The sequence below is a fragment of the Monodelphis domestica genome, chromosome 4, assembly GCF_027887165.1.
Source record: "Monodelphis domestica isolate mMonDom1 chromosome 4, mMonDom1.pri, whole genome shotgun sequence".
Taxonomy (NCBI): domain Eukaryota; kingdom Metazoa; phylum Chordata; class Mammalia; order Didelphimorphia; family Didelphidae; genus Monodelphis; species Monodelphis domestica.
The window spans coordinates 253,285,781-253,299,160 of NC_077230.1; the positions used below are offsets into that span (position 1 = coordinate 253,285,781).

General features: G+C 34.2%; 1 protein-coding gene across 2 annotated transcripts in view; it reads right to left on the reverse strand.

Moving 5' to 3' along the window:
• The window catches only part of DYNC2H1 (dynein cytoplasmic 2 heavy chain 1), a 453,597-nt gene that overhangs the window by 315,172 nt on the left and 125,045 nt on the right, over positions 1-13,380 (reverse strand). For both annotated transcript variants that reach the window (XM_056794452.1, XM_016433898.2), the window contains exons 42-44: positions 12,291-12,550; positions 6,842-7,088; positions 2,160-2,311 (exon numbers count right to left, since the gene is read on the reverse strand). In XM_056794452.1, the coding sequence (XP_056650430.1) occupies positions 2,160-2,311; positions 6,842-7,088; positions 12,291-12,550 (659 nt within the window). The remainder of the gene's footprint in view (positions 1-2,159; positions 2,312-6,841; positions 7,089-12,290; positions 12,551-13,380) is intronic.

The following is a 13,380-nucleotide window of genomic DNA, read 5'->3' on the forward strand; positions in this document are numbered from 1 at the left end:
TAAATTTGTTTTTATTTATTAAAAAAACCACTGTGGAAATCTAGTCCATCAATAGTGCTAAAAATAAACTAATTTTAATAAAATTTAAAGATTACTGACATTTTGTTGTACTTTACACTTATACTTTAAAAAACATGTAACAGCACAGAAAAGTAGAAAAAAACACTGAACTTTTATAATGAAGATATAGCTTCAAATCCCATGTCTGTTACTGATTAGTGTAAACCTCAAATTTCCTTAGACTTATAAATGTTGGAAATTTCACCATTGGGATATTTCATACTTGGAAAATTTCTTATTGATAGTCTATTGGAATGGGAACCCCATTGGCATGGGAGGTTCTTTCTCTTCCCTTCTTAAGATTACTTTAGGACAGAAACCTTTTGCTGAACAATGGAAAGGACTTTGACCTATGCTTAAGCATAGAACAGGAATTCCTTTGAGTCATGATTGATTTTAGAATTGATACAATGGAGATACTTGGAATAAATCTCCACCCTATTCAGTCCTAACAGGATTGAGTAAGGGCTGTAGCCTAGATCAAAATTTAATTATTCCAATCTCTACCCTACTCAGGTTAACAGGATTTAGAAAGGGCTGTAGCAAAGGAGCAAAGATTTAATCATTTGAAAATATGACCTTCAACAGACATGTGCAAAAGCCAGAAACCTCTGGGTGGTCCTGGGTTAAGCTAGAGTCTCCATTGGCACAGGGAAATTGATGAACAGTGATTGGTAGATGGGAGAACTGAGGGGAGGAACTTGGATGGTTTCCTTAAAGATAGGGGGTCTGAAGACTCCAGGGGAGGTGGAGAGTTGGTCGGTGTGGTTCCTGTGGGCTCTGAGAAGGCTGGCTCTGAAGGAAGCTGAAGGTGGGGGCCTCTGAGACTGTTTCTCCATTTTGGACACGTGAGTAATAGGGACTGATCTCTTTTCTTTGCCCCAGCTATCTAAGGGCTTGGGCCTTTTGGCCCAGCCTAAACAGAAGGGGTATTTAAGCCCTATTCCCTTCTCTCCCTTTTTCTCTCTCTCTATCTCTAATTCCTTTCTTACTCCTATTGTAATTAAACTCCAAAAAAGGCTGATGGCTGACTTGAGTTTTTCATTTAGGAATTACATAGCTGATTCCTTGGCGACCTTAAATTAATATATATCAGTCTTTTAAAGTGATTCCCTCGTTACATTAGTTATGCAACCAAAGGCAAACTCTGAAATTTCTCTGATACTAAGTCTCTTTTTCTGTAAGGGGTCATAATAACATCTCTACTACCTGTATCTCACAAGGTATAGTTAGTTACAGGTAGTTAGGAAGAATGCATTCTACAAATTCTACAAATTGTAAAACTCCATGTAAAATGTCAGCTATTATTATTTACCTCAACAAAGTCCCAAAAGATGAAAAGTTGCTTTAGAAAGAGAATTTGATAGGCAGTGGTGAATTTCTTTATCTCTAATCAGGGTTTTAAAAGTCTAGTGTGTAATGTTATCTTTGAAACAGTTACAATAGTATAATTATTAGTGATAATTAGCACTTGCATTCACATAGCACGTGAAGCATTGCCTCACAAGAAATCATTATGAGCATTATTATTCCCAAATGTACATATGAATAAACTGGGGCGCTGATAAGTGGAGTAACTTTCCTAATTGCTCCAGCTGGTTTCAGAGATTGTTTTCACACCGCAGTATCTTCTGATTTCAATTCCAGAGGTCATTCCAAACTATCACTAAAACCTATAAATTTGTATCCTGAATGCCTAGCAGAATGCCTGACACAAAGTAGGTACTTAAAAATGATTGCTGTCTCATCAATTGGCTTTAGAAACCATAATCTTAGCATCTGCCATTCCAGACCGAGTGGTGTAAAAAGCCTCTATTCTGATTCTCTAGGGGCTTCTGATAAATAAATATTAGCTTAAGTTCATTTTTTGTTCTAAATCCCTACATATAAGTAGTCTGTGAAACAAATGAAAAAAATCAAGACAGTAACAAGAGATGTTTGATCCATAGTACACAGTGCTTTGCATACAGTAGAGCCTTAATAAATGTTTATCAATTGAATGACTTTAAATTATACTTCCTCATCTTTAATCATTGTTACTATTATTTTTTAAATCCCTTAAAAATTCAAATATACTAAAAAAATAAGCAAATACTTACTCAATTGCACAAAGACGAACAATGGAAGTAAATCTGGTAGTGAGCTTATGCCTTCCTAATCTTCCTCCAGCTGACATGGAAGCCACCACTTGGATATTTTCTAAACCAACCCATTCTAAATTTTCATCATAAAATCCTTGATATGTCAGCACCTTTTTTCAAAACAAAAAAAGAAATGTATTTTAAATACTCTAAACCATCATAAGAGTATAGCTTTTAAAATGTTTTCTTAAATAATAAAAATGTATTCCAAAGTCTAGCTAACCACAGTTTTCTATGTACTCCACAATCCACACTCTTAAATTGTGCTTTTAAACATTCTTACTTTACCTGAAGGGAATGGTTTTTAAAGTTTATTGTTCAATTAATCATTATCTCAACAAATATGTGGATTTTTGAAAAAATATTTTCACCCTGACAGTGAAAAGCCCTTAACAACTAGGAAATTTCTTGGCAGCTATCCAAGAAATGTTTCTTCCCAATAATATTGATAGCTAAGCAAGTCCCACCCCTTGGTGTTGAGGAAGCAGGAAAGAACAGAGGGTATTGCGTACTAGACAGAAGAGGAAGAAGAGAAAGAAGAGAAGGAAAAAGAAGAAGAGGAGGGGGCCTTTTGTGTCAGGAGACACAATTGACTGAGCTCATCAAAGTTGCCATGAACTCTGGCACTGGCAGAGCAGAGACTGCTGCCCTGTAAGTCTTAGAGAAAACTTGACAGAAATTGTGCCTTAACTAATATTGAAACATTTGATTTAAAAGAAAAAGTACAGCATGAACGATAGGAGAAAAATGGCTTCAATCTTCAATAATGAACAATTCTTCTGGCACTTGTCTCTGCCAGAAAAGCAAAGAGAGAAAGAACCTTAAACAAAGGTTTTCAAGTCTGAGATTTCATAGAATTGGTGTTTATACGATCTTTAAGCAAAAGCCTTTCTGATCATTCATATGATACCTCTGTAGATGATGACTGCTTCTTGGGCATATTGTAGGAGACTGCATCTATGTTTATGATGCCAAAATTGATATTCAGAAATTGACAGTCAGTGTTTAAATATATATATACATATATACATATTAGAACTTAGTAGATAAACCTAAATATTTGTAATTTAGGAACACTGGGGAGAGCAGCATAATATACCACACATTCCTTTTGATTTGGGAGATTATGAGTCAATCAATAAACATTTGCCAAGTATCTGTTATGTGTTAGACACTGGGCTAAGTGCTGGAAATACTGAAACAGGCAAAAGACAGTCTCTGTCCTCAAGTAGATTACAATCTAATGTGGGAAACAACATAAAAATAAATACATAGAAAGGGAAGGATAGGAAGATTAAATTATAAATAATTAGCTGAGAGAAAGCACTGGAATTAAGAGGAATTGGGAAAGGCTTCTTGTAGAAGATGAATGAATAGAAAAATGGATGTGATATGATGTAATATAATCAGAAAAAAATGAATATAAATGAAATTTACATTCTGTAATTACATCTGTAAATGAAATAAAAATGGATGTTGCATCCTTTTACACTTTATCTCCTAGAGCAGATTCCTCATGAGTTATTTAGTTGCAGAAGATTATTAATCCCACCATAAAACAGTGGATGATTATTAGTCCACTTGAGATTCCTATGAAATACTGGGAAAATAACACTCCGCATTCTACTAAAGACTATATATGCCTTTGGTCACTACAGTAGTGACTCCTCTTGTGTAAATGTGTAAAACTTCTATCTGGTTGCCCAGTGTTCCTCATTTAGGATTCTGTATCAGTTTAAGTCAATTCTATCTACAGACGGTTGATGCTCAGTCTCAGCTGGAAACATATTTCATTGTCCTTATGGTACTTGCTACCCCTTTTAACTGGTCATATTTTAGAACAAGCAATTGATGAGATATATATACATACATATACACATACACATATAAGGAATGCTTATTAAGCATATTTTTCTCATCTTCTACATGTTCATTAAATCATCCACAAATTAAGTATAAGCTCCCTCCAAAAAAACAGATTTTGAACTAATTGAAAACAATAGTTGAATCTTTAACCATCTAATACTGATAATAGACTATTAAGTTAATGAATGATTATTAATATAAAATTCTGAACCATAAACTGTATACAAAACTTTGTAGCCAGAAGCTGAAGATAATTAATTTTTATTCCTTATAATGTAATCGAAAATATGAGTTGTAGTTTTCATGTCTTGTTCTAACTGGACAGTTCTAGGATTAAATTCTAAATGCTTTAAGTACATTGCCAGTGGTCTGCAATATTATTAAAACCATTTTGGAGGAGTGGCAAGGAGGTCAATGGCTGATAAATTCTGTTCAACATCCTTATAAAACTAATCCTCCCCACTAGTAAAGGCAAAATAGGTGTCACCAATTCCCATTGATCATATCCTAAAAAGGGTAATAGCCCTGAATGTTTTATTTATGTACTGACCAGGAACATTTTCATAGGTTTGGGGGGAGTTACTGTATGGAATCTGGTTGTCCCTGAGGATTTAAATGCTTTAATTATGTGTGGAGTAAAAATCAAGTAGTGCATTATTCATAATTATGGTTTAACATTAGGATTAATAGTAATAGTGATAGTTTCTGATCAATTATCCCTGTAATTCTCCTATACAGATTAGCTCATCTAGGTCCTTCAGGGGAGAGAGAAAATAAGCCTATATCTACATGTCAAGCAGTAGAGACATCCTCTCCCTGAAGTGAATAGACCCTTCCCCCATTCAAGTCCCTTCTAATTATTAGTACTCCTTTAAAAGTCACCAAACATCTCTCTTTTCTTTTATTATTAATTCTCAATTGACTTGCAATCGGCATTTCAAGGGTTAAGAAAATGAAAGTCAATAGAAAATTATAGTACAAAGAGTTCAGTGAGGAGGCCATGGAGCTTAGAAGATAGTCATGAGAATTAGTCCCCCTATCTAGAAAGACTGGCTTTGGACTTACATTATGAACAAAACTGAGAAAATGTTAATTTGAGAAATACTACAATGATTCAAAGAGAGCCAGGAAATGTTAGGGGGGTAAAACAAGATAAAAAGAATATAACATATTCAGACATTATGTCACACACAGATGGGAGGTAACTCAAAGCACCATTGCATTAATTTCCTATAAATTCTGAATTCATTTGTAGACATATGGACAATGTTACTCAGAGACCACTCAGGCAGTGCTCCCAGTCTCTCCCCTTTTTCTAAATAAAGCTGCGTTTTCTCTGCAAATCTCTATCTAAGCCTCCTGTCTGCTCATTAGAGTAATTTCTGGGAGTGCAAACTCCCCAGAACTCCACACAACCACGAGACTGTTGATCTTTCATAAGTGTGATTAGGTTAATAGCTAAATTAGAATGATGTGCCCTAAATTCAGTTGTCTAACTAAGTTTTAGAAGCATTATGGACACATTTGAATTTTGCTTACACTTAGCATGTTGCATTGGTAGCAATTTGATAATTTCATAATAAAAAAACTTAACTATGAAAAATATACATAATCTAATCCAGGACTACGTTGGTAGGATCAGAGAGCTGAAAGGGACCTGAGAGTTCACTCTCTGAATCAAGCCTCTCTCCTCCCCCACCCAACCTCCAGAGAATACAGCTTAGATCATATTCTTCCTCTGCTTAATAAACTAAAGTGATACTTCTCTCATGCTTGGCATTTAAAGCCCTTCACAATATGGTTCCAGTCTATATTTCATATCCTATAGCAGAGCACTCTCTTTCCTGTGCTCTGTGGTCTAAACAAACTAATATTCTTGCTATTCTACACCCATTATATTCCATCGCCCATGCCAGTGCCTTTGCACAGGTGTCCAACATGCCTGTTAATGACCTCCCCTCTCACTTCTCACAATTCCTAACTTCCTTCAGAACTCTGTTAAAGAACTTTTTCTTATCTTAGGCCTTTCCTGACCCTTTCTTCTCCTTCAATCATCCCCACCCTCTCATTAATCTTTGGTCCCTCGCTCTCCCTTTCTTGATGCCTACAAGCATGCCTCTTAACCTAGTCATCTTAAAAAAGGCCTCAATTGATTTGAACATACCTGCTTTTGTAACCTATATTTCTGTGCTCATCATATGAAATAAATCATATAAAAAGAATTAATTATTCACTGGTGAACAATATTGCAATGTGAGAATAGGCAAAGAATACAACTAATTTCATATTGTTAGTTCGGCAGAAAGAGAAAAGCAGGAGTTAGAAATCATGCAACAGGGAAGGGATAGGAGTGAACAGAAATCCTACCTAATACTAAAGGAATGCATAAGGATTTAAGCAAATTGTCCTCTGCCCCAGAACAAAAGAAATAATTCATCTAGTTCTACATACACATTAGGTTTAATACATTTTTTCTTTCTTTTTTCTTTTATAATATCCAGGATATGTCATGGAAACTGGGACATTTTATTGACCAAGTCTTGGAAATGCTAGCTACTTCCAAAGGAAAATTGTTGTTGTTGGGGTAAATATGTTACCACCCACTTGTTACAATAGCCCCAGCACCCCACTTTTTATTCTAATACCTAGTAACCAATGATTCTGTAACAAATCAGAATATTATTTCCTGGAATTTGAATTAAAGAAAACCAGATATAGCCAGAATAGTAAAAAAAAATTATTTTCTATTATTAAAGTATAACAAATGAACATACCTGCTGTAGGAAAGCTACCAGAGTGCTGGTTCCCCATTTATCAAGCTTAGGTAAGTTGATATCTTTTAAGTATAGCACCAGCCTTTCGCAGTCTTTTGGCCTGTATACTCTACCAGTATTGGTACTGATAACCATGCAAGTTTGACTCAGTTTCTGCAGAAGATGTCGAGAAGTGGTCTGTGCACTGCAGTGAACTGTTGCAATTTGAGTGGAACGGAGTTGAGAAAAAGCATATCGAAGAAGCATTCTAAAAAAAATAATACATGTGAAATTTTGGACAATGAAAATGCCATTTAAATGTTATTTAAATAAAATAAGAAATCCTCACTCTTTTACCAGTCCTACTCTAATGCCTAATTCTAGAAAAGAGCTTGTATTTTATAAAGTTTTTCAAAGACTGCTGAAGATTACATCAGTGGAGCACAACCTGTAACTGGTTCTAACACAATGAAAAGATTTTGAACACAATCCTAGCAATAGAATGAATCTGAGCTCTGAAGGCTAACAGAGTATAAGGTTATGGTTAGAGTATGGAAATAATCTCTGAAGCAGCTTTATACAATCACACTGATATTTCTTAGAGCAAAGATTAAGACCAAATTGGAATAACAAAAATTATTAGAGTAATAAATTAAGGCAATTCTGAACTGACCTATTTAAATAAGCTGTTGATAACAAAAAAATAAAATAAGAGAAGCATAAAAGATTAGACATTAACACTATTACCAATTTCCAATGATATTTAGCCAAAGTAATTTGTTCATTACAACAAAGAAACCAAAAGAACCTTACTTACAAAGGAAGTAATAGTTTAAAATATAATCCATTTTAAAATCTTACAGAAGATTGTGGGAAAATATGAGGGATATCACCTTACAAAATAGTTATGAAGTAATTGAGAAAAATTATGTTTACCAAAAGCATGTCAATAGATTTTATAATAAAGGCAGATTGTCTTAAAAGTACTTAAGAAGAATCTGTATAGAACAGATAGAATAAATAAATGGAACATTAAAAAGTCTGTCAAAATATATAAAATATAGTAGATGTTCCACAGGTAGACTTCTAAAGATTATAGTCTTAGATGAAGTAGAAATAGCACTATACAAAAAATAAATAACAGAAAAAGAGTTAGACCAGATCAAATAAATACAGATGGGCATATGTCCATGGAAAAAAATTTGAGGGTGAATCAATTCTCAAGGTACCTAAAAGAAAGGAAAATACCATAAGCTTTAGAAATAGTCATGAACTTTAAAACCAAAAAAAAAAGAAAAAGAAAAAAGAAAATCAATAACCATAACCTACTTTCCTATTCATGTAAAATCTTTATGACAATAATCTAAATGTATATGCAGATAATCCTTGATGAGAGTATGAGAATAGAACAGGAAGGCTTTCAAAAATGATATTCTAGGGGGCAGCTGGGTAGCTCAGTGGATTGAGAGTCAGGCCTAGAGACCAGAGGTTCTAGGTTCAAATCTGGACTCAGACACTTCCTAACTGTGTGACCCTGGGCAAGTCACTTAACCCCCATTTCCCAGCCCTTACCACTCTTCTGCCTTGGAGCCAATACACAGTATTGACTACAAGATGGAAGGTAAGGGTTTAAAAAAAAATTATATAAGAATCCTTGAAAGATACAACTGAAAGTATTTAATGAATCACTGATTAATATCAATTGAAGAATAAAACCAGAAAGATGAATGCTCATAGATGATGTTTGTTACTTTCATGAAGGATGGCCAATGAAAGTCAAAATGAAAGAAATATTCCCTATAGATAGGCCTTCCAAATGGTCCTTTTTGTAAACGAGACTGTGTTGAATAAGTCAATCAATCAACAATAATCTATTAAGTATCTTATCTGTGATATACACAATATACAAATACAATATCCTGGAATAAAAATACAAAATGAGACAGTCCCTTATCTCAAAGAACTAATAAACCTAATAGAAAGATAAAACAAATGTAGAAGAGCAATATCCAAGCAATGAAGTTGTTTTGGTTTAAGCAGTCAGGTATTTTAAGTAAAATCACAGGGCAAAACATTGTCACATGTACCCAAGTTATATCTGTAGTATTGATTTGATTATGGTTTCCATGGAAGAACAAGAGACAGAAAATAGGAGAAGAATCCCAAACTTTTCCCAGTAGCAAATGTTCACATCCTTATACTTCTAAGTATTCTTTCAAATTATAAAATATATATATATCTCCAAAGACTCAAAAGTTATGTTACCCTAAAAGTAAGGAGAAACACTTGGTAAGAATGAATAGTATTTAACCTCTTACTAAGGAGGAATTCCACTAGAGAAGTATAATAAATATCCTATTTCTAGAAAAGGAGTAAGACTAGTTACTAAACAAAAATAAGTGGCACCCATCACTAGCTAATGAATGATGACTTATGGATATGAATAGCTGATAAACATCAACCTATTCTACTACTTAGACACACAATGCCAACAGATCTGAGGGAAGACTTTGGCAATTTGGATAGACCTGCAATAAGATGTAAAGGACATAGATATGAATTGCACAAGAAAGTGTGCGTGAATAGTAATATACACCATTAAAAAGAGTAACCAAATATATTAATTAAAATACTGATTCACAGAAATATAAAATCCTTATTTTCAAAAATTATTTCATTTCTTAAATATTTTTATGCTTTTCATTAACATTAAATGTATTTATTAACTGATTTTAGTCTAATACATTTCATAAAATTGATGAATAGTCTTCAATTATTTTCAAACAAACAAAATCACACACATACACACACGAATCTAATAGTAGGAAGAGACTTCTCAGAGGTCATCTCATCCAATGAAAATCTCTAATAGGAGGCAGTTAGGCGGCTCAGTTGAAAGCCAGACCTAGAGAAGGGAGGTCTTGTGTTCAAATCTGTCCTCAGGAGCTTCCTATTTGTGTGACTCTAGGCAAGTCACTTAACCCCTATTGCCCAGACCTTACTGTTCTTCTACCTTGGAACAAATAAATAGTATTAATTCTAAGACAGAAGGTAAGGGTTTGTTTTTTTTTTTAATATCTTATATATCATTTCTTCAAAGTCTTCCACAACTGGAAAGAACTAAATACTTTCTATGTCAGGCCATTCAACTTTGTGACTCTCCTAACTCTATAGTTAACAAATTTGTTTTTACTCACAGTATCTTTGCTGTGAAGAATTAAGGCACAGGGAGTTTAAGTTGGCAACACTATGAGGAGTCAGGAAGCTCTTATGCGAGCATTATTCTTCAGTATCAGCAGCTGCTTTTTTTGAGTTCTTTCACAATGGTCATGTTTTGTTCATTTTTATGTACAATACTTAAAATACCATATACTTGGAAAGCAAGCTTTTTATTAAATACTACTATTTATAAGTTTTACCTGCAATAACATTACAGCCAAAAGTTCTCAGCAGATCTAACACAACTTTTGGCCTATTTTTTTTTTCTGATTTGGGGAAAGTTTTTCATTATGTAAAGCCTAAATCACACATTCCACAAATTCTTTCTTCTCTGGGGACAAGTAGAACAAGTTAAATCCCACCCTCATATAAAATTTCATTAGATTGTCAGTTTCTTAAGCACAGAAGTTGTCTTTGGCTTCCTTTGTATCTCCAGCATTTAGCACACAGTACCTAGCACACAGTTGGTGATTAATATATGCTTAATGATTAACTGACCTTTTCAAATACCTAAAGAGAGCTATTGTGAACCACTTTTCCACTACACCCACAACCCAATAAAGTCTTCTCATCCTGAAGATAAACTTCTGATGTTCTTTCAACTAATTTTCATATCACATGTCCTTAATGTATTTTATCATCCTGTTTCCTCATGCTCCAGCTGATTTGGTAGAGGCATGGAGAGAGAGATTGTAAGCCAAGGTGCAAGAAACAAGCTGGGGACCTAACCTGCCTGTCAATCAAGAGAAAGTTCTAAACGGAATGTTCCCAGGAGTGGCAGTTGGGGGTTTCTGGACACACAGAGAAGAACCAGCAAAAAAACTGGGTTTGGATTTCATCTCTGTCTCTCTGGTTTGGGGCAGTTGAAGCTGATCAGGGGAGAAATTTTTGGACTTTGTTTTCTCTCTGTGGTTAAGCTGAGAGACCTTGCTGACTTTGTGAAGAAGAATAAAGAAGAGTTTAAACAGCTATTGTCCTCCCTCTCTCTAACTGTATAAGAGTCACAGTTTTTAACTGAACTACTTTCTCAAACCTTCAAATTCTTCCTCATTTAGATTAGGGACATCCTCATCACTCTTACCTCAGTTTCCTGTCCCGTTATCTCAATAAACCCCTTGACTTGAAAAAGGAAAAGAAAAGAGTATCTTTATAGTTCATTAGGGGGGAGGGAAGAAGCCAAAGGCTTCAAGAAGAATTGGGAAGAGAGGGTGGCAGGAAGAAGAGGGTTGGAGAAGGGACAGAGTGAAAGGGAGGAGGAGATTAGAAAGATATACTGACCCATCAGCCATCAGTAAGGATCAGTAGGCAGAACCCCAGAGCATTCCCCAGAGAAGTTCCCCTGTGAGGCAGCATCCCTGTACTAGCATCCCTCAGCATTTCTCATTCCTACCTCCATTACAAATAAACAGCTTCAGGTTCCCTTAGCAGCTCTCTCTAGTCAAAACCAGAGGACAGCAGTCATTGCAAGAAGAAACAGTTTCTCCTCAGTTTACATTCTCTATTTCACTGATCACTGTTCATCCTAAAATGTGACACTCAGAATGGAACAAAATACTCTAGATGTGGCCTCATCTGGGCAGAATACAGTAGGATTATGAACTCAATCTATAGAAATTAAAATATATGAAAATGCTTTTTTAACAGAAAAGGGAAATTCAAAATGTAATCATCAAAGCTAGAGAAAAGAGAAAAACAATGTTTTATTATTTTCAGTTGTCTCTAAAAATATTACACACATAAACACATTCAGAAAGAAACAAAATATACACATTTCAGAAAACTGACAGGTAAAAATGATGAGCTTTTATCAGTTTTAAAAGCTCAAAATCCCGTTGCAAATGTCTGTCTATGACAATTCATATTTTCCATTATTTTATGAAATAATTTTTAAGTAGAGGATCACTGGACGATTCACATTTTCTAGGCATATCATATATTCATTAGAAAGCTTATTTGAATACTCCGAGAATTTATGTTATTGAAAACAAAATCTTCCCAAAAAGTTAAAAATTATTCATTAACAAGATTCTTTTAAACAAAAAGAAAATTCATCCACAGAAAAAGAAAAAGGTTTATTGTCCGTCATGTTACTTCTCTGAGTAGCTAAAATATTAAAGAAGTTTTCTGAGAATATGATAATTTACTCAAAAGAAACATAACAGAAATTCTAAATATGTGAATAAATATTATAAACTTTTAGTATAAGCCAAATATATATATATTTCAGTACACATTTTTATTCAATTCTTACCCTTTTCCACATCCTTCTGGTCCCACAAGAATAAAAGGCTGCTTGGTATCAGAGCCTAACCAGGGCTTGAAATAATCTAGACCTCTCTGCATGTCTGGAGTCTGAATGACTGGAAGTATTTGGCTATTACTAAAGTCATCAGCAGTCAGATTTTCTGGTTTCTTCAACGAATAGGATGATAAACGTTCTCTAGTTACATCATAATATGTATCCATTGGTTTATGAGGATCGGGTGGTGACTCTCGTGCCCAGCTAAAAATCTTAAGGAAAAAAAAGGTGTGACATTTGCCACACAGAAAGAGGCAAATTTCAGTTTCTGCGAATTATCTTAAATACTAACAAAAGATATCACCCCAAAAGCAAACATACTTAATGATTCTTGAAATTAAAATTTGTGTCAAATATGTAATGGTAATTGTAATCTTATGATTCATGGTAAACTATCTTTTTCTTTACCTCCATATGTAATCAATAGCCAACTCTTATTAATTCAACCTCTGAAATATATCTTCTATTCATTCTTTGCCTTCAATTAATGTTATAAACATGGTAGTTTATGCTCTCATTACTGGAGATGATATGAATTATTATAAAAGCCTGCTAACCTGTCTTCCCTCTTCTAGATTCTTCCCTCTGTAAACCATCATTCAGTTGACTGACTTCCAATTACATGCTTGATCATATTAATTTACTACTCAATAACTTTCAGTGGTTCTCCATGAACTCTTTTCCCTGACTTTTAAGGACTTCAAATCTGTCTAATAACTATCTCTCAGGAACTTATTTTATGATACTATTCTTTATACAACCTACAGTTCATATAACCTGGACTATTCATTATTCCCCAGTCTCATTCTGTCCAGCCCAATCTTCATACATTTATGAATGCATCTTTCTTTCCTAAATTTCTTATATCAACGGGCCTTTGCAGTTAAAGAGATCCTAATATACATAATTATTAGTATCACTCTAGACTAAGTTAATGAAGAGCATTATCTATGCAATTTTTATTTTTGTATCTCTGATGGTCCTGCACACAGCAAATGCTAAAAAATAATTCACTTCTTAATCACATAAGTAAAAGAAACAT